At 31.5% G+C, this 23043-nt stretch overlaps 1 protein-coding gene across 1 annotated transcript; it reads right to left on the bottom strand.

Annotated features, from left to right (window-relative positions):
- Positions 1-20567: 20567 nt before the first annotated feature.
- Positions 20568-22559, bottom strand: LOC131606040 (uncharacterized). The gene is made up of 6 exons (XM_058878326.1): positions 22377-22559; positions 22172-22214; positions 21712-22096; positions 21039-21657; positions 20712-20930; positions 20568-20636 (listed from the first exon to the last, which is right to left on the bottom strand). The coding sequence occupies exons 1-6, from the start codon at positions 22557-22559 to the stop codon at positions 20568-20570; spliced, it is 1518 nt and encodes a 505-aa protein (XP_058734309.1).
- Between the last annotated feature and the right edge of the window lie 484 nt (positions 22560-23043).

The following is a 23043-nucleotide window of genomic DNA, read 5'->3' on the forward strand; positions in this document are numbered from 1 at the left end:
ATTTGTTTGTATTACATATCTATTTGTTAATGGTTTGTTTGTAATTCGTCCTTGTATATCATGCATTTACATATTAATGTAGAACATAAAGGCTTACAAAATACAACAAATAAAGTCAAACCATACTTAAACCATAATGATGTTTGAAGTCTCGAAATTACATAAAGCCAAAAATGACATATAATTATGTCTCAAAATACAACATAGACGCACCATGCATATGTTCAACTTGACATACAGTGTCACCATACGGTCCATACCAATTTGGTATCCAATTCCCTGCATGTTCCACCTCCTTATCCAACCTCATTTTAGTTCTAGGCATTATCCTATGTTTCCACCTATTAACCCTTTCTCTTAAGCTGGCATTCCTATTCATGAGGTATTTTCTTATCCGCTCACACATAGTTAATATTTGTTTATCTCTAGCCACTAATATAGTGCTATTAAAAGCCTCAGATAAATTATTCATAAGCACATCAAATCTAGGATAAAAAGAAAATGCATGCTCACACCAAGCTCTAGCAGGTAATTGCTTCTTTAAACTCATTTAGTGATACAAATTCCAACCCCACTTTGAATTTGTAATTCTTGTTCAACTCCTCCTTCTTAAACCTTGGATATTTTGGTTCCTTCTCTCCATCAGACACATCAGGGTCACTACTACCAAGCTCATCACTAGTATAGTTTGTGTCCATCTCATTATCCACACCACTTGATGACACTGCATTATCAACACCAATTTGTACTTTCTTTTGAGTATGCTTGTGCTTCTTTGCTGGAACTTTTACCCTGCCTTTTTTGCTATTTACTGAGTCTTCATCAAAGCAATCATCCAACATAAGAACCCTCTTATCCTAGTTGTCATCAAATGATAAACCATCAGCTTGAAAGTCATTATCCTCACTGTCCTCACTATCCTCACTTTCATCACATGGTTCAACATCATCACCTGCACCAACATCATCTACAAGGGCGGTTCTATAGCCAAGCGAGCTCGGGCACACACCCGGGCTCAACCCCTACTTTCTTTGTATTTCCCCCAATTTAATAATCAGTTTTTAGACGAAACCATGGGCAAAAGTAATAAAAATAAGGGTGTGAAAACTAAAATAGATTAATACTTAATGGTCCATGCAGGCCCAACCCATTTAATTATTTATAAATTAGAACAGAAATTAAAAAAAAGAAACTAATCATGATACAGTACTATAGACCGGGTGCCTCCTCTCTTTGTCTCTGACTATTCGTATTTCATCTCTCCCCTCTTCGTCACTTTCAAGATAGCGTGTAGCAGGTAATTACTTCTCTTAATTTTTCTTCTTCAATTTTGGAGTTAAAGTACTGTACAGGGTGGTTCTATATTATTCTATACAGGAAGCTAGTTAAGAAACAATACATATTATTATATTATATTTATTATAGGTTCAAATTAGGTTCATATATATGTTCAAATATTGTGTACTGCATATAGGTATTGTAATCTATAGGTTCAAATTATTAAAAAAAAAGGTACCGTCATATTTTGATAAAAATGTTCAAATTATTATTATTTTGGGTTCAAATTTATGTAAGTATTGTATTCTCATATTTTGGAGTTGTTTTACAAAATATAAAAATGTTAAGTTTTTTGAAACTATGTTTTGTTTATGCTTTGATTTGCCTCTATTTTGATCAATTTAATTTATGTTTTGCTTTGTATTCAATAAATTAATTTCTTCTTCAATTTTTATTTTTATTTTATTCAATGAATTAATTTAATTTCAATGAATCAATGAGATATGGTTTTTACTTTCAATTTAGTTTCATACTTTCTTTTTTTGAATCATTAAATTTCAGAGATGAGGAGATTTTTGGTTCCTAGAACAAGTATTGAGAAAGTGAATGTCAAGCAACCGGGAGCCGAAGTAGAAGAAACATCCCATAATGTGGCCAATTAATTTAATCCAAATGAGATTGTGCGTGATCTGGGATGTAGGAAACAAATTCATGAGTATGCTCCGGATATTCAAGACCAAGTGAGGAGGGCATATATATTGAAGGGTCTAATGCAACCAGATTTAGCAAGATTTTCTCGTACTCAATTTGGGAAGTCTTCAAGAGCATTTTGTAAAGCATGGTATAAGAATTATACATGGATTAGTTATAGTGAGTCGAAGAATGCAACTTATTGTTTCTATTGCTTTCTCTTTAAGCCGTCCGGGATGGCCAAACACTTTGGTTATGAAGTCTTCAACAAAGACGGATTTAAAGATTGGAATCATACATCTAAAGGCTTTAAAGATCATATTGGTAGTCATGATAGCAAGCACAACTCATGTATGAAGCACTATGACGATTATAATAATCAAAGACAAAGGGTGACAGGTATCTTTGCTAAAGCAACTAAGGAATTAGAAGAATTGTATAAGATCCGCTTGACTTCTTCTTTATATTGTACTAGATATCTCATAGCACAAGGCATTGCTTTCCGTGGCCATGATGAAAGCTCTACTTCTCTAAATAAGGACAATTTTATAGAGATAGTGGATTGGGTAAAATATAATGATGAAAAAGTGAGAGATGCTTTTGATCATGGTCCAAAAAATTGCACGATGACTTTCGATGACATTCAAAAGGAGCTTGCAACGTGTTGTGCACATGAAGTTACCAAGGTGATTATGGAAGAGTTTGGCGATAAACAATTCTCTGTATAAAAAATGATTGCCTATAAAGAGAAATTCTATTTGGTTTTCTTACAATACTATGATATGACAATTATTATAAATTTTGGTGCAACCATCATAAACTTTGTGTCAATAGACACAACTAGATAATTTGCAACTTAGCAAAATTTATTCATGAGTTTATAAAGCTATCTCTTTAGCGGTATCACATAATTGCAAGTTAATTGTCTTATTTGTTTTTGAGATGAATATTATAATATTAATTGTCTTATTTGATTTTAAGATGAATGTTCTAGAGTTAGATATTTTATTCGATTTTGAAAACTTGTGAGTATTATAAAGTCACTGGGAGTAAATTTATATATTTTTATATAACTTAACAATATTATTGTATTAATTGAATAATATTTTAAGTTTTTCAAGTGAAACATATAAATCTCTTATGAAAAATTAGCGATAAAAGATCTTGGGGACGCCTCTTTTGTATTAAGTTTATTTTGATATTTAGACTCAAGGCACCTTTAGATATTGATAACACACAATTTTACCATTTATTTTACAAGACTTTCACATGTTTTTAGTGTCATGTGTTTCACTTTTGCCGTGTTATGTTGGTTTGTGCTATGTACTTCAGGTACTGGTCGACCTGAGACTTCTGCGAGGAATTACGATGAAAAAATAGTGAAAATACCAAGTTTCAAAAGCAGGTCATATTTGATCGAGAAAATGCTTAGAAATTCGAACGACCAATTAAGACGATGTGCAAAAGCAGGGTCATATTTGATCGAGAAAATACTTAAAATTTCATTTTGAAATATTAGTTTTGAAAAGTAAAAACTTACTACGAAAGTAGAAGCTAGACATATTAGTTACGTATCGAAAAAGCGGAACCGATACCCGACACCGTTATTTAAACTATTAATTCAAAGATAGTGAAAGCATCTTGAAATTAATTGAGGAATTGTTTTTAACTTTAAAAGAATTTTAGATATATTAATTTCGTTATGAAATTCGGTTTTTAACGTATTTAGGAATCCAGTGATAAATACGTAAAAGTGGGCGTCACTATTAGTTGAATATTTTTTACAAATCAATTTTTATTCTCATTATAATAAACAACTTCGTTTTTTATGAATAAAATTGGTAGACATGATGACGTTTTTGTCCCTTACTTATTATTTGATTAATTTAAACTGATTTACTATATTATTTACCTTTTTCATTAAAACCAACTACTCGCGTAACCTTAGCTAAACATGGTTATAACATGTAACAAAAATTTGTAATTGGTCTCTGTGTGATTCGACAAACCTTTTGATCTAAAATCGATAAAGTCGTGCACTTATGGCCTATCAGAAAGACACTGAAATCCTGATCCTGTTAGGTATGCCCTTCCTCGCTACACTTAGAGCAGTTATATATATATATATATATATATATATATATATATATATATATATATATATATATATATATATATATATATATATATATATATATATATATATATATATATATATATATATATATATATATGCGGATCCCGCTCCTAAACATAAGGGATAGGGGGGCCTATCATATCAAAAGGGTTGTAAAAAGATAACCCGGCTACCTATTTCATTCGACGTTCCGCCCGCCCGATTCAACCTACTTTTTGATAACAAGAAGGCGGCAAGCTGATCTGCTTTGATCAAGGAAAAAGCCCAGTCAGCCACCAACTCGGTGCAGGTCACGTGACCTACAGCTCGGCCTTCGCTTTTTGAGACTTTATATATATATATATATATATATATATATATATATATATATATATATATATATATATATATATATATATATATATATTTATATATATTAAGCGTGAGAAAATCACATTAGAAGCAAGGGATGAAAATATTGAGTTCCTATTAACCACACTTGTAAAAATACATGCCTTTAAGAACTCATGTTGCAAAGTCATAATAGTAAAAAAAACAGGTAGATAAATTTCCCTCTAAACAAGGCCCCCTTGACAGAATGGAAGTTAACTCAACGAGTGTGGTCTAGAGTGTTAGACATAGAGGCTTCAAATGAAGACGAGAGACGCCACCGAATGTGAAAAAGAAACCTCTACCACTAGATCCTAGGTACGAGCCGCCTTGCATAAGAAATAAAAGGAAAACGCTAGTGAGTTTGTTCGAGATATTCAAATGAAATTCTAAAGGTGTTGGGAATGATGTTGAGTATAATATCAATGATGTAGAGCTAGAAGAGACACCCACTTGATTTAGAGGGTCAAGCAAATTTGAGTTAACCGGGTTGAAACAAAGCGATGTGTGGGAGACAACCCACAAGTTTTAAAATTTAATATTTTTGCTTTTGTTTGTTTGAATTTGTTGAAAATATGGGATAAATCACTTGACACTTGTCAACTTTATGCAGACATGAGTCTCTAGGTTCCACTTTTCCTCCTTCTCCTGCTTTGATCTCATTACATTACAAGATTTAAGTGTGGAGGAGGAATTTCCCATTTTCTTAGTTTAATATTTATTTGATTTTTAGTTAGATTTACTACTTTCTAATTAAGATTTCCATGCTTTCTAGTTTAGGCTTATGATTCTGATGTTTAATTTAGCTGTTATTGAGTCTTTGCAAATGTTGTCAACTATTTATGCGCGTGATCCGCTTGTGTTGTAAATTTTCCCATTTCTTGAACCAAACAATTTTTTTTGTAAAGGATTGTGATTATTAGTACACTTTGAAAGTATATCGATTCCAAAGGAGGAAAGACTTAGGTTAAGGACACTTGAGAAAAAAATTTAAAAAATCAGTATTGTCCAAACACCTAAAGCTTCCTGAATATGGATATCGATTTAAACTCTCATTGTGCCATAATCTCTGAATTCCTTTTATATAGTAATCTTAAAGTAGTTTATCTATCTATACATTCATAATCTAAAGTAACAAATTAAGTAGGTTAGGTGATGAACAAATTTGAAAAAATTTAATCAAAAAATAAATAAAGACAATTGCATATACTAAGTTGGATAACACTCACCCATTTATTTAGATTTACGATGGTTGAACCTCAAATATCCAATAAAACATGTGCATATCTGATCGAAAGTCTAGTACAAAATATATAAATGTGTTAATGTGTGTGATGATTATATAAATACTTAAATACCTTAATGTGACTAACTTGAATGAAAGATGGTGAAATGATTAAGGTAGAGAGACTTATCAACATTTGATTAAAAAAAATACAATTAATAAGAATTATAATATTTGATCAAAACATTTTGCACTAAGATTTAATTTTAATATATAAATTCGAGCATTCGAGCGTCGATGCGTAGAAGTTGGCAGATTAATATTGTGCATGTATTTCGTGAGGCGAATCGATGTGCGGATGCGTTAGCTAAGTTAGGATCTACATTGGATGTCGTTATTATGTTATTTCAGGATTGTCCGCTAGAAATTAAGGAAATTTATGATGGGGATATTACGGGGTTTGCTATTCCTAGATTTATTGCAGTGTAATCTCTTTCTTTGGGCTTAGTCCCTCTATATTATAAAAAAAAGGCTTAAATACACTTTTAGTCCCCCTATTTTGATGTTTTTAACTTTTTAGTCCCCAAACTAAAAAAGGCAACTATTAGGTCCCTCATTTTATAAAAAGTTGAATTTATAAAGGTTCCCTATCACTTAAGTGGCTTTTTAATGATGTGGCAACTAATATTTGCTACAGTCATGAGCCACATCACTATATTTATTTTAAAATGTTTTTTTAATTATTAACTTAACATTTAATATTTGTAAAAATATTTTATTTTATTTTATTTTAGGGAAAACCCAATAAACTATTTGTTTGAAAAATAAAGTCATTTTAAATAAATTTTTATTCATTTAAAATTAAAAATAAATATTATTAATAAAATCAAAATGTTGAAGGGCATCGTGTTCTTCCTTTGAGTTCTTCTTCATCCCCTTTCTAAAACCCTAATACTGATTACTTCAATTTCCCTCAATATGCCATAATAAACAATCTGGACTCAATGAGGAATCGAAACTCTAAACTTTCCACATTAATTCCTCAATCTGGTGATGAAGCTGAAAGAAACATTACCGACCATTTTGTTAAATTTTTAGAATCAGAAGTCAGATCCAAAAAATTCCACTTCAAAATCTCACTTTTTGTAACTGTTATCATTCCTCTAATTCATATTACATAGGAAGAAGAAGAAGAACACACTCTTTGTTTTCTGTAAATCTCATCATTTCTCTAATTCATAGTGCAGAGGAAGAAGAAGAACACACTCTTCCTTCTTCAAACCGTCGGAAATGCTTCCTACAACCACAGATCCGTTTGTGGGTGCTGTCATGGCTGTGCTTTGGTTTGTTCTGAAGAGAAGTGTGGTTTGAGTTTCATATTACTTGTGGGATTAAAGAGGATGTTTGTATTGAGTATAAGGAAAGAAATAAAGTTGATGCTGTTGTTGCTGGGTTTTGCAAAACCCATTCTCAAATTTGGGAAAAGGTAAGGTTTTTACTTATTTTGGTTTGATATAATTGTTTTTTGTGAATGATTTTAATTTGGTTTTGTTGGTGCAGAACAAGATTGTTGCAGCTGGGAACAAGATTTTATTTTCAAGATTGTAACCAGATTTTATTTTCTTTCATTCTGATTCCAATTTTTGCAGCTGGGAAATACAATCTTTTATCTGGGAAATACAAGATTGTTGCAGCTGAAGATATGTAGTATCAAGATTGTTGCAGCGGAAGAGTATACCCAAATCCCCAAAATAAAATAAAATAAAATGTTTTTACAAATATTAAATGTTAAGTTAATAATTAAAAAACATTTCAAAATAAATATAGTGATGTGGCTCCTGTAGCAAATATTAGTTGCCACGTCATTAAAAAGCCACTTAAGTGATAGGGGACCTTTAAAAATTCAACTTTTTAAAAATGAGGGACCTAATAGTTGGCTTTTTTAGTTTGGGGACTAAAAAGTTAAAAACATTAAAATAGGGGGACTAAAAGTGCATTTAAGCCAAAAAAAAATTGAAGTTGTATTACCAAACTAACCAATCTTTCACAATAATTCTCAATCTAACCATGTTTCAAACAAAAAAAAGTGAATTAAATAAGGAGACGCCACTTGAAATTGCGCGCTCCTATATTTTTCTTCTTCAATTTTTTCCATTTACCTGCAGATTTTAATAATTTCTGCGGGTTTACTCGCGGATTTACCTGCAGATTATTTTTTCGCAACTAACTCCGTAAGAAATCCACAGGTAACTGAAAAAATTTTAAAAATACATAGGAGGCGCCAATTCAAGTGGCGCCTCCTCTTTAATTCACTTTGTTTTGTTTGAAACATGGTTTTATTGAGAATTATTGGGGAAGGTTGGTTAGTTTGGTAATAAAACTTCAAAACTTGATTACTTTTATAAAAAAAAAAATCTAGGATATAGCTTAGTTGGATTTCTTTAGAATGGCTTATCTTGTAAAATTTAAATTGAAATTTATTTTTAAATTTTATAATATTAATTATTGTTACTTTTTTCTTTAGATTATGGATTATTGAATTCAAGATATCTCTTTAATTTATCCTACTAAATTTTATTATTATTTTATTATTATTGTTGTTATTATTATTATTATTATTATTATTATTATTATTATTGATTTATAATTTCAAAATAAACAAATATCTAGTCAACAAAATAAACATAAAGTTGATATGCTTTCTCCTTTGTTTATTTTTAAAGAAATTTTAACTTTTTACTTTCATTGAAAAATTCATTGAAAATTTTTAACTTTTTAACTTTCATTGAAATTTTTTAACTTTTAACTTTTATTGAAAATTTTGTGTATATAATCTATATATAAATTTATGTATATGTTAAAATTTGGTTGTAATAAGGAATGATGGAATATATTTATTATGTTACTCTTTTTTAAAAAAAATTGTAATTTCATTTATATTAGATAAATAATTTTAAAATTTAATAGGTACTCTACATAAAAATTATTAAAATCACCCGATTGTCAAAGCCCATTTATTTAAAGATCATAAATAAATTATGGGAAATGCTAACGAGTGTCCCGGGAGCACTCGTTAAGAGTTTAAAAATGTATGTTTGGTTTATTAAAGACTTGTATTTAATGTAATGAAAATGGAAATAATTGACTTTTCTAAGAAATAAAAAGTATATTTTCTTAAAACTACTTGTAATTCTTGGTGATTTTAGTATCATCAATGCATTTTGGTAGAAATGTGATTTACTATAGGCCAATGCAATTATGCGTTAAGTTTGAAACGAGTTAGGGTAGTGCGGAGTGCACGCTCGTCGAGCCAAACGTGTAATTGAATATAAACAATAGAAACGGGGTTCCAAGGGGCGTAGCACCTGGCGGGGTGCGGGGCAGCGCCCCATCGGGGTCCAAGGGACATAACAATTCGTTTGAATAGTTGCACCCGTTCCAACAGACATAACTGTTTTCCGAAAAGGTGCGTCTGTTCGTTTCTATTATTGGTCTCCTATATAAAGAGTCTTTTGGTCTCGATTTGGTACACGAAATTATAGACTTCCTCTCTACATTCTGATTTGTTCTCTATTGTCAGAAACAGATTGTTCTTCGAGAATTATCCCCGCAAAGATTTCGTGAACCCAGACAAGAATAGGGTCGAAATACTTTGTTCGGAAAGTGAACGAACACGATTCTTGAAGATATCCAGGATTATCATACCGAATCTCTAACAGTAATCAATGAATTGCAAATTAAAACATTCAATTTATTAATAGAATATTTTTTATATTTGGAATTCTTAGTCAGTGCCCCTGGGACACTCGTTAGCATGGCCCATAAATTATATCTAACTTTATTATTAAAAAGTTTATCATTTAAAGTCACAAAGTTATTAACAATTTTTTAATCATTTAATTGAATTGAATTTCATTTTAATTTTGATATCTAATGTCAAAATTATATGGTTCAATTTTATATGGGATGTATGTGTTTGTATTAGTATAAATATGTATAAGCAATTGAAATTGAAGAAGTATTACATAAAAATTATTTAAAAGTAAAATATATTAAGTTATGGTGTTATATCTGGTTCTAGTTATTAGCTTTTGCGTTACATGTAACAATGTTGATGCAAGATCTGAAACTATGTTAAATGTGAAACATCATTTTACTACATCAGATAATAAGATGGTATTGTCTATTATTTATTTCCCTGTGTTATAATTTGCTTTATTGATGTTTTATTTGATTTCAATTTTTGTTAACAAATCCAGCAACAAATGGAAATTGATTTTGATTGTGTTGATATCTCCAAACAACCTTCTCTAAATCATCCTTTATTAAAAAATCACATAATCCAGATATAAATGGTTTAAAATATTATAGGTTTAATTAGATTATTGGATTTACTATGCATTTTATCATTCAAAATTTGAAATATAAAACCTTATTTTATTTTCTTTTCATTGCCAAATAGATTTACCCAACTTTTGCAAGAAACATTGTGGCAACAAAACCATCTTGTGATGGTAAAATTATTGAAGAATGTTTTTGGTCAAATTTACCGAACTATCATGTAAGTGGATTATGGTAATCCTATCATAGATTTTAAAAAATTCACGAGTCGTGATAAAAATTGGAATTGGAGAAATTTTTGTCCTTCAATAAATTTTGGGACAATTTTTTATTTTTAGTTTTATATTTACATAACCTACGATGCTATTTTTTATAGGATTAAGTATTAAATCAAATTAAAAGTGAATATTTACTTTTTAAATTTAAATTTAATCCATAAAAGAAACATACCTTTAAATACTAAAAAGCAGTGGTGTATGCCATATTTCTTCAAATTACTTTTCAAATTTTTAAGGTTGTGTTTGTTTTATGGATTAAATTTATAATTTCGGAAATATTATTCTCATAAATGTTATTTTTAGAAGATAATTCTTATCAATTTGTTTGACAAGCTATTTAAGTTATTAGAAATATTTTGAAATTTATTTTAATTATCGTTTAAAAATTTAAAAAATAAATACAAAAATGATAAAATAACATAAGAATGTGAGATTTCCACCAATAATGAAAATAAATCTTTGAAATTCCATATGTAAATTATATTCCAAGAAATAAAATGAACTTGAAAATAATTTTTTAAAACTTCAAATAAACATGGGAATATGAGATTCCCAACCTCACATTCCCGTGAATTATATTTGGATCCGTCAAACAAACACCCCTTTAAAATTGTATAATTATTATTTATGTTTAAAAAGTAAAATGTAATTGTATCAAAATATTTAACCATCAGTTAAAATTAATAGTATGTTTTAAACTTAACAATAATGTATTTGTAATTTTTCTCTAGTGGGTTACCCTCGAGACACCTCAAACTATGACATTTCATGGAGCACATGCACTCATTGGTGCATATAATTTACAACTTAAAGATAAACAATATAGTTTATCTGGAATTTGGGTTGAAAATGGTCCTCCATCTGATCTAAATAGCATATTTATTGGAGTTGGGGTAAGTTATCCTTAAAAAAAAAAGATTACTTTAATTTCTACAGTGTATGGTTTACTTTTTGTGTTAATAAAATTCTTCTTTTTTAATGTACTTGCCTATTTTTTGATATACAAGGTTATACCAAACTTATATGGAGATAGTCAACTTCACCTAACAGCACATTGGAGGGTATTAATATAAATTTAATGTTTTAATCATTTTAAAAAATTCTTAATAATTCGGTTGTTAAACTATTAAACAAAAAAAATCTTAATATTTATTTGCTAAATTTGATACAAACATGCAGGCACGTGGTATTGAATGTTATAATATTGATTGTCAAGGTTTCGTGCAAGTCTATCAGGAAGGTACACATATTCTTGGAAAGGTCCTATCACCTACTTCTACCATTGGGGCATTTGAAAAAGTGGTTCTTGTTATCACAATCACACAGGTAATTTTATTTGAATTTTTCTTACACATATATCAAATAGTGTATATTTATCATCTTCTAATTGCTTAAATATTTGTAGAATAAAGTGACGGGTGATTGGTGGTTATGTACTAACTATGAGAATATATGTGTTGGATATTGGCCAAAATATTTATTCTCTCACTTAAGTTCAGGAGCATCTATTATTAGATTTGGCGGTAAAACTTATACTCCACCTGGAATGGATAGCCCTCCAATGGGTAGTGGAAGATTGCCACAAGAAAAATTCAGAAACTCGGGTTTCATGACAAATGTTAAGATTATTAATTCAGAATATAATGAAATTGATGTAAATCCTAAAGATATGAAGATAAACAAAAAGGGTAATTTAAATTGTTATGACTTGTTATATCGTGGTTATGAAGGAAGCGATAATCATCAAGCTTTTTTGTATGGAGGACCGGGTGGAAAGTCTTGTTAATGATTGTATCACAAAATAAATTTATTCAATAAAGTTAATGATTGCTCCATTATGTCTTATTTTGCTCCTTAAAGATAAAAACTTTCTTCTTATAATGGTCTATATAAATTGTGAAATCTTACATGAGTGACTTTTATAATTTTAAGAAATTAATCGTCTCTAGAGCCAAGTACTCAAATTAGAATAAGTATAATATAACAAAGGAAATGCATCAAATATGTGAGCATTAAAGATAGAGTCGCACTCTAGACAAGATCTACACAATAACCAAATAGGCTCCACCATTTATTTTAAAATCCAATGGTTCAGATTCATTCTCACATTCTCATATAAATATGACATTCTCATATGATATGCCCTCTCTCTCTCATATATATATATATATATATATATATATATATATATATATATATATATATATATATATATATATATATTTGTTTTAAATATTAACTAGACGTACACTCGTGCAATGCACGAATATATTCTATTTAAATATTAATGATATTATTATAATTAAAAAATTGTAAAAAGTAAACCTACAATTTTTTATTTAAATAATAATAATTATTATTTTAATCTAAAAATTAATTTAAAAAATTAATTTACAACCATATTATGCACGGATAGATTCTATTTAAAAATCAATGACAATTTTTATACTTTTGAGAGATGTGTTGCTATGAGTGTTGAAACTTTAGTCTTTTTAGTTCAATTTGTAACATCATTGAGAGCTGAGTAGAAAAAAAATAGTTAGTCTACATTACACATACAAACAATTATGTATAAAACTGGTTAGTAGATATGAATTGAGATCCTAATGCATATATGTTGTTGAAAAGTGTGACATGTATTTATATAATTTGACTTTTATATCATGAAAACTTTAGTAACGGAGCTCACCATTTCTTTTGAAAAACGAAGATGATCTTAACTCAGTAGATATGTGGTTTAGTAGAACTGTGAAATTATTCAACTTCTACATTTATTATTATAATTTCTTAATTAATTAATGGAATGAAGTTATTTATTAAAGTAACTATATAAATTATGTAATTTTGATGGAATTAAAAATAATAATAATAAATAATAAGAAAAAATTGGATAGAACTAAAATGATATTAATAATCAATATAATTATGAAAAACATTATTGAATCAAATACCAATTACAATATAATTAATTATCCCATTTCAACAACATTAGTAAAGAAAAAAATTAAAAAAGCGGAATAAAATTATTTAATCGAGTTCATAGGTGAAAAAAAATGAAATGAACACATAGGTAGGAATTAAAAAAATAAAGAATATAATTGAAAAATATTTTCATATGCGCATGGTGGCACCTGCAAAGACAAAGGGAAAAAATTAAGAAAAAAATATACCACACAGACAAAATTAATTGAAACATGTCTAACCATTATTTCAATATGTGAAGAAGAAATAGAGAAATGTAATTGAGAAATACTTTCATATGCAATTCTCTTATCCATGGCATGGTGGCACCTACAAAGGCAAAGACAACGAATTCAGAAAGTATATAATATAAAGGTCGACAGAGGCGACTAATAAAGAAAAAAAATAATACAAAGGCAAAGTATAAGAATTTAATTGACACATGTCTAATCATAGTGAAATCATAGTGAAGAAGAAATAGAGACTAATGATAAAAATCAAGAAGGTGAAGAAGCTTAACAGTTTTGATATTAAAAAACAAATGAACTGCCCTAAATATATATTGAATGAGTTAGTGGTAGTGGTGGAGTAGTTATAATAGCATATATAACTGTATTTTCAATGTACTATATTTTATATACAGGTAACATTTTTGTATGAGTAATTGGAAATAAGTGAATAAAAGTAGGGGTGTACGTGGGTTGGGTTGGACTGGGTTTGGCCTAACCCGTTACCCAACCCATTCAAATTTCAATGGGTTGGGTTCGTCGTCCAACCCACAATTTCATTATCAAAATCAACCCGAACCGACCCGTTCATTTATGGATTGGGTTGGATTGGGTTCGTGGGTTGTGCTTCAAATTTAAAAAATAAAAATTATTTCAAATTAAAAATATTGTAACACAATTCAATACATTTATACTCATTTCTAACACACAAAATGGATGAAGCACATCATATAATATCTAATAATATTCATAGACATGACATAACACTACATAATAGTATAAAATTCCATAAGTCACATTATTTTTATAAAATACGTAAGTTGGAAATGATACAAAAGAAAATAAGAAACAACATTTAGTCTTAGAATTACGTAAATTTATTGATTTAGTAGTATTATTGGTGGAGAATAAAGCTTTTTTGGAAAAATTATGGTTAATCTGAGATAATAATTTATATTTCTATTTAAAAAAATAAAAAATTACTAATGTAACATCAATGGGTTGGGTCAACGGGTGTGCGGGTTGCAAAGCTCAAACCCGATACCCGAACCAAAACTATATGGGTTGTTGTGGGTTGGGTAGGGTATACCCGTAAATGAATGGGTTCGGGTAATTTATGGGTTGGTTCGGTTTGGGTTCGCGGATTCGTGGGTCGACCCACACCCATGAACACCCATAAATAAAAGAGACACTTTTGCACGATAGGTGACATTATCATTCTCCTTAGTCGTTACATTATCCTTCTCCTTGCTCCTACATCCATCAAAATAATAAAATTTATGAAACTACATAAGAAAAAAACACTCACCTATTGGATTTCAACACAACCTTCCATTTTTATCAATACATCATTGACAATGGTAATATACAAAACAAATCTAACTGACAGAGTAAAGATAGAAGAGTAAGGACGATGAAAGATAGAGAGAGTAAAATATAACAAATGAAAGTTGTGGTGTAATTGTTTATATGTGATTTGGGGATATAGATATGGTTGTCAAATTATATAAGTATAGTTTAGAGTTTAGTGGAGTTATAGAAAGTTTTAACTTTTTAGAATTATTTTAATTGTAATTTTAATTAGGATTTACTTTATTAATTAGGAATGGGTTTAGTGGGGTTAAAAGAAATTTTATCAAATTTGTAAGTTTAGTGATGTTATGGGAAGTTTTGACTTTTTTAGAATTATTTTAATTTTAATTAGGATTTACTTTATTAATTAGAAGTGGGCTTAGTGGGGTTATAAGAAATATTAAATTGATATTTTATAAATTTTAATATTTTTATTTAATTAATTTTATGTGCAATAACTGTTTAATTAATTAATTAAAAAATGGAAGAGTGGGGTTATTTTTTCTATTTCTTTAATTAATAAACTGATTGGTTTTTATTGATTTATTATATATTTAATTAATTAATAATCTATTATAGATTTTGGCGAGAAATTTTGGTGGGAAGAACTTCTAGGATAATAATAATAATAATAATAATAATAATAATAATAATAATAATAATAATAATAATAATAATAATATCAACATAAAATCTAAATGATAAAGCATATTGTTCTGTTGGCCAAAGACTCGGGACCTACTGCCCTGCGTCGAGCAAATGCCCCATAGCACGAGCCCAATTACCTAGTCTACTCCGCCAGGCCCAAGGTATAAATACATTTTGTAAAAGGCTCTAATGTACACAATCTCTGATATCTAAGTTCACTACCATTAACTTGAACCCTAAACTGTCTTGGGCATAAAATTATTAACCATGTAAGTACCCCCTCTTAGATCCATCATATCGAGATAGCAAGCACCGACTAACGATCATCAGTCCCATACCTTTGGTTCAATAAGCACTATGATCAAAACCTTTGATCCACGATGTCGCATCAACACAGTGCATCGAAAGCTCCGCTCCAACGCAGTTTCAGTAAGCATCACCATTTACAGTTCCGCAACGGAACAGTGGTGCCATATGTTGGAATCAACTTCTAATTATTATGATTTCCATGATTCAAATGTATATTCACAAATACAAGTTAGGTCGAGCTTTTTGTCGCCCTCAGTCGAGCAACATTTGGGGTCAGACCCTGTCAAGTGCACCTTCACATGGATCCCGTCAATATCCGAGGCAAGGTTCAACCCAAACTCGGGGAAGGTCACAAGGATTCGCCCCTAAAAGTTGTGTCAGGTATGATACCACCTTGAACAACCAATGTCGGGTATCTTATCATCGTAAAGGCCTTACATCGAGTATGTCATCATTGTAACAATCGAAGACCAGTCCCGAATGTGAGGTAACTAAGGAGATCAAAGATATCCCGAGCATCCGGCCGATGGAGTATGTAAAGGCCACCGGGTTCTCCATCGATTGGATAGGTCTTTAACACTTCAACTCTATTCTCAAAGAAAAACTTGGAAAGCCGACGGGGTACAAGTCAAAGAGACGGGCGTTCAACGTCCCATGGAGTATTCTTGGGAATAACTACCCGAGAGATTCTGCAGGATGCAAAGCCAGAGAAGCGTCAGAAATATACCGACCTCAACAAATGCCAATCAGAATCCCCTTGACATCCGGCTAGACAAGATCCCCTCCAAAGAAGCTATGAACCCAAGCATATCAGTCCATGTCGACCTGGATACAAGGCCGTCTTAATTTTTTAGAGGCCCTGTGTAAATTAGTTATGTTTCAACCATGACAAAATAATTAGAGGCCCTATTTACCTCCATTTTAATAGTGGCGAAGATTTACGAGACCCTATTTAGTTAGGATTTAATCGTAAAAATTTGGAGGCCCTATGCGGTAGCCCACCTTGCACGCCCTCAAAGACGGCCCTGCCTGGATACCAAAATCAGAAACGCACATCAAAGGCCATACACATCCCTATCCAAAGGCCCGACCCTATAGATACAGCAGAGCATCAAGTCACTCAGATACTGAAGTCGCATATCCCTAGTGGAAGACTGTTGAATGTCCTTAACATATGCATAGGAGTACCGCCAATACAATTATTTTGTTGTTTGTCTTATCGCTTTTTTTTATTATCGATTTACCGTTTGTTGAGTTTCCCTTATGATTCCACATCTTTGAATCAATATTGAAATCGATTCTTTATTTGTTTTAACATGCATAAAATAATGGTTATATTTGAACTTGGTTAAAATACTTTTAGTCTATTGCATGAGTCAGTGGAATAAAAACTATATGTGTTTTTATTCAAGTTAGGTGCAAAGAAAAATCTCAAAGTGCTTTAAAAACCATGAAATTTTATATTTAAGTGTTTGATTCGAATCATACAGATCATATACACATTCTGATTCAAACAATTTGAACAAGGCCAAACAAGGGTTTTTCTAACACTTTCATTCGAATCACAGTTAACACTTGATTCGAATTAACACTACTATGAAAAACAAATATAACAACAGTTGCAAAAGACCTATAATAATGGTTGACCAACCATTGTTGGGTAGGGTGTGGTTATAAGTGAGTTATTTACAATCACGGTTTATTGCCCGTGATAATAAACTGGATAGCGCGTTAAATACAACCATAATTATGTTAAACAATTGTTGTTGTATGTCTTTTAATAAAATAAAAAATGCACCAATAGAACAATAACAACAAGAACACCTAGAACAACAACAAGAATAGCTACAACAACAACAACAACAAGAACAATAGCAACAATAACAACAAAAACAACAACAACAACAACAACAATAACATTAACAACAAGAACAATAACAAAACAATAACAAGAACAACAATCATAACAACAAGAACAATAATAATAACAACAACAAAAAATAACAACAAGAGTAACAATAATAACAACAACTACAATAGCAAAAAAAAGAACAATATAAACTAACATTGCTAACTTGAATCCATACTTTCCTTGTCTCATTCAAGTTGGATAAGAGATGATGGAGTTCTGAAATTTGTTAATGAAGGAAATGATGTTTTCGAGTTTTTCTTATGGAATAAATGATATTTTTTAGCTTGGTTTAGTGGAGAAATAGAGTGTCTGTCTAAGTTGGAAGTTCGTCTAAGTTGGAAGTTCATCTAAGTTTTAGGTGTTGAGAAAAAGCAAATCATAGAGAGAAAAGAGGAACACAATAACAACATAAGAGATTACCGTGGAAACTCCAAAACCAGAGAAAAAACCACGACCGTTGTCAAATGACAACCAGAGAATAACACTGTGAAAATTGTTACAACATATAGACTACCCTTAACCACCCCAAGGCTCCAATACACCCACACTCCCCAAAGAAAATATTTAACTACCCCTCACAACACTCTAAAACAAGAGTATAAGAGAAAGTATATAAAGTCAGATACAAGCTTAAAGTGCTTTTGACCGATACATCTTGGACCGAAGAACTTGAATCCTATATATAGTCTTGGACTCCCTTTTCCTTCAAGAAACTAAGTGATGTGGGATTTAGAAGAACTTTAATCCTATATATAGCATTGGACTCCCTCTTCTTTCGCAAAACTAAGCGATTTGAGACTTCTTCGACATGTATATTTTGAACCAACCCTAAGAATCTCCATCTTGATTAAAATTAATACATCAATTTTCATTGTCTTCGTCGACAATCACACTTCACCATAAAAAGTATAGTCACTTGAAGCTACACCGCTCCAAGAAATTTCACATTGTCTTCACCGACAATCATAGTTTTAAAAACTATCATACTCCACCTGAAGAAAAGTATACTTCACTTGAAGTTAAATCACTTCAAGAATTTTCACATGTCAAAAACCAGGTTGAAACTTTATGGTTCAACTTCCATGTTGGTAGGAAGCTCTTCAACCTTCGACATAATCTCATAACACATTTTACAGCAATGTCCGTGTGTTAATCCGCTAGTAATAAATCGTCCTTTTCCATGACAGCGAAAATGTCACGAGGACAAACTTCTCAATTTTCAGAGAAGATCATCTTCTCTCACCGCGAGAGAGAAATTTCTAGCATTTGACTCAGAGCCCTGCTCTGACGCTGCCTCATCAGAACACTTATATTTTATATACATATCCAATCTTTCCACATTTCCAACATCTCACACCCGTTTCATTATTTTTCTTCACATAAGACCTTCCTCTAACAACCAATACCGAGTTTGATGAAGTATTATCCTCACCCTTCAATCTTTTTTCTTCATAAATAATTTTACTTGCAACTTCTTCAAAACTCAAATTTTCTTTCCATATACCAAAACAGATTTAATATACTCATAGGAAGATGGAATAGACCATATGAGTCTCAAAGCTTTATTTTCATCATCAATTTTGATTCCATTAATTTCTAATTCAAAAACAATACCATTAAGAGCACTTAGATGATCAGACACTTTTGTATATTCATCCATACGCAAGCTATGAAACTGCTCTTTCAACAACAACCGATTTAATATATTTTTTTCCTTGATACAGTCCTTCAAGTTTCTCCCAAATCTCTTTGGTTGACGATGTACCAAGAACATTTGCAAGAATATTCTTAGCCAAAGACAAGTAGATTATACTCGAAGCTCTCAAATTTAGTTCCTCCCAAAGACATGTTGGTTGTACTCGAAGCGCTCAAAACATAGAGAAAATAAAAGAAGTCAAATACAAATTTAAAGTGTTTTTTACTGGTACATCTTGGAACGAAGAACACGCACACATTTATGTTGATTCAACGGCTTTAGTAAGTGTTCAGATTACATATTGTTAATATACTTTCTTGTGTGGAAATCTTGTTATTCGGAGAAGTAAGAAAAATGTAGTGGCTCGATCAAACTGTAAAGCAAAATTTAGAGCTATGACCCTAAGAGTTTGTGAATGGTTGTGAATGAAACAAGTGATAGAAAATTTGAAGATGCATTCTAAAGATCCTATGGAGCTGTTATGTGACAACGAATCGAACAATTGTATTTGCACATAATTGTGTTCAATATGGAAGTACAAAATAAGTTAAGATTGACCGGTATTTGAGCAGTTAGATATTGGGTCGATAAGCCTACATTCCTTTTAGATACTAGCTAGCAGAGGTGTTAATAAAGGAAGTGTTGATATTCATTCACCATCGTAAAGGAAGTGTTGTAAATAATATACCACAAACAGTTAGTTTTAATTTATCTTTAGTTAATTAATTTTTATTGTATAAGTTTATTAAGTAAAGTAATTTTCTCTGTTTAAATAAGCTATCTATTGCATTGTATTGTAACATGAGTTTAAAATATATTACAAAACTTTTTTCTGCAACTTTCTTATAATGGAAAAATTCAATCATACATAATTCAGCATTTCAAATTCTCTTTTATTTGAAAAAACACTATGGTTAATATGGTTCGGTTTGATTATATACACATTATATAACAATTTAGTCTAAGCAATCTCACATTACCAATCAAGCAACAAAACAGCTAGTGCATAATTAGTATCTGAGCTTTAACTCAGTCATTGTAATGACACCAAAAATAATGTTCAACAGGTCTTCTTTAGCAGCAGTACAAACATTGTCATTATTTCAAACATCCTAATCATCTATATGGACAACTGCAAACTACTTACACAACAATACTTGAAAAGTAAACAGCACCTAAGAGTAACTCCATAAAAGAGCTCATAGCCTCATACTACAATCACAAATCAGTACAAAAACTTCAGCAATTTTTGATGCATTACACTAAACACAACACACGATGCTATACAGGAGGTCGAGGCAACTGGGTAGAATGTAGTGTTGTACTTTGTTGTTGCGTTGGCTGTGGGTTTGGATTTGGCTGCAAGGTAGAATACAGTGTTGCTTGATCAATTGGATTTCCCATGATCATCTCGGTAGAGCCTACAGGATGTTGTGGTGGGACATCATTATATGGAAGATCAGCTGCAGGACCCATTATTGGAATAGTAGACTGTGCAAATCCAAGCTCCCCTTCTATTGGAATAATAGACTGTGAAATTCCAAGCCCCTCTTTTATTGGAATAGTAGACTGTGAAATTCCAAGCCCCTCTTTTATTGGAATAGTAGACTGTGCAATTCCAGGCCCTTCCTCTTCTTTCAATTCATCTTTTGGAATGATATCAACCAAGAAATTGAAAGCAACATTACTTGCAATAATAGCTGCTACATGACTCTTTTGTAGTGTATTTCTTTTGATCTCTTTCGCCTGAGTCCAAGATTGCGAAGTCAAATCAAATATAAACATTTCGCATGCTTTTGCAAATAAGACTGGAGCATCTGCTGAAACCTGCAGGACATCTTTATCCATTTTCATTATTTTCTTTATACGAGTAGGTGGGAAACTATGTTTTGAAAAGCAATCTGTTTGGATAATTTCTTGCATTTGGTTTGCAGGACCCGTTATTGGAATATTAGATTGTGCAATTCCAAGCCCATCTGCTATTGGAATAGTAGACTGTGCAATTCTAAGCCCCTCTGCTATTGGAATAGTAGACAGTTCAATTCCACGCCCCTCTTCTATTGGAATGGTAGAATATAGTGTTGTACTTTGTTGTTGCGGTGGCCGTGGGTTTGGATTTGGCGGTTGAGGATGAAGGGTAGAATATAGTGCTGCTTGATCAAATGGGTTTCCCATGACCATCCCGGTAGAACCTACAGGATGTTGTGGTGGGAGATCAGCTGCAGGACCCGTTCTTGGAATAGTAGACTGTGCAAATTCAATCTCCTCTTCTGTTAGAAAAGTAGACTGGGCAATTCCATGCCCCTCTGCTATTGGAATAGTTGACTCTGCAATTCCAGGCCCTTCCTCTTCTTTCAATTCATCTTTTGGAATGATATCAAGCAAGAAATCGAAAGCAGCAATATTTTCAATAGCAGCTGCTATATCATTCTTTTGTAGTTTACTTCTTTTGTTCTCTTTCGCATGAAACCAAGATCGCAAAGTCACATCTAATAGAAACATTTCACATGCTTTTGCAAATAAGACTGGAGCATTTGCTGAAACCAACTGAACATCTTCATCCATTTTCATTATTCTCTTTATATGAGTAGGTGGGAAACTATGTTTTGAAAAGCAATTTGTTTGGACAATTTCTTGCATTTGGTTTTCCCAGAACACCTTAAGTTGCTGCTGTAGTGGTTGGTGGAAATCTTGCTGCTGCTGTAGTGGTTGGCCGAAATCTTGCTGCTGCTGTTGGTGGCCAAAATGTTGCTGTTGTTGTAGTTGATGGTGGAAATCTTGCTGCTGCTGCTGTTGGTTGATAGAATTAGAGAACGCGGCTGGAAGTAGAGTTGAGGTAGGAACAACTACAGAAGGTGTGTCAGAAGCTACCAATTGGTCGATGGAATTAGAGAACCCGATTAGAGGTTGAGTTGGGGTAGGAGCAGCAACAGAAGGTCTGCCACAAGCTACCAATTGGTCGATGGAATTAGAGAACGCGGCTAGAGGTTGAGCTGGGGTAGGAACAGCAACAAAAGGTGGACCAGAAGCTACCAAAGGATCATTCTGGTTGTGAGAATAAGCCATTTGACTAGCACATGGTGCAACTCCAGTCACATTTTCTTGCTCTTGTTGAATCTCACCTGATTTGTCCATGATCAGTTTACTGCTATAAGATTTTAGCATTTAACTGTCTTTTCCTTACAGGTCTGTAAAAAGAAATGGACAGAATATCTAGTGTCATATAAAATTTCAAACTTCAAAGATACTAGATTTCTACATAGGCTAAATAATCAAAAAAGAAACAACAGTCATCTATAATAAGATAGATCAAGTCTTTATGCAATCAATATTTTTCTATTTTTAAAATACTGACACTCCATTTCAACACCTTACCCACCACAATGACATGTGGTTTGTATTTATTCATTTTAAGAGTTTCATATCAGAATTAATGAACATAGGAGTCTGACATACAGATGGATACACATTTCATCAATCTTCAATGTCGTGGCTGGGGCAGGCAGTCGCATTTTGTGCCACTATGGCCACAGCAATGAAATGAAACCCAATGTCTCAATCCGCAGCATCCTGCCTCCGCTACGCAACACCGTAATTGGGGCCACTATATATGCAATTA

This window comes from Vicia villosa, linkage group LG5 (genome assembly GCF_029867415.1).
Source record: "Vicia villosa cultivar HV-30 ecotype Madison, WI linkage group LG5, Vvil1.0, whole genome shotgun sequence".
In the NCBI taxonomy this organism is placed as follows: domain Eukaryota; kingdom Viridiplantae; phylum Streptophyta; class Magnoliopsida; order Fabales; family Fabaceae; genus Vicia; species Vicia villosa.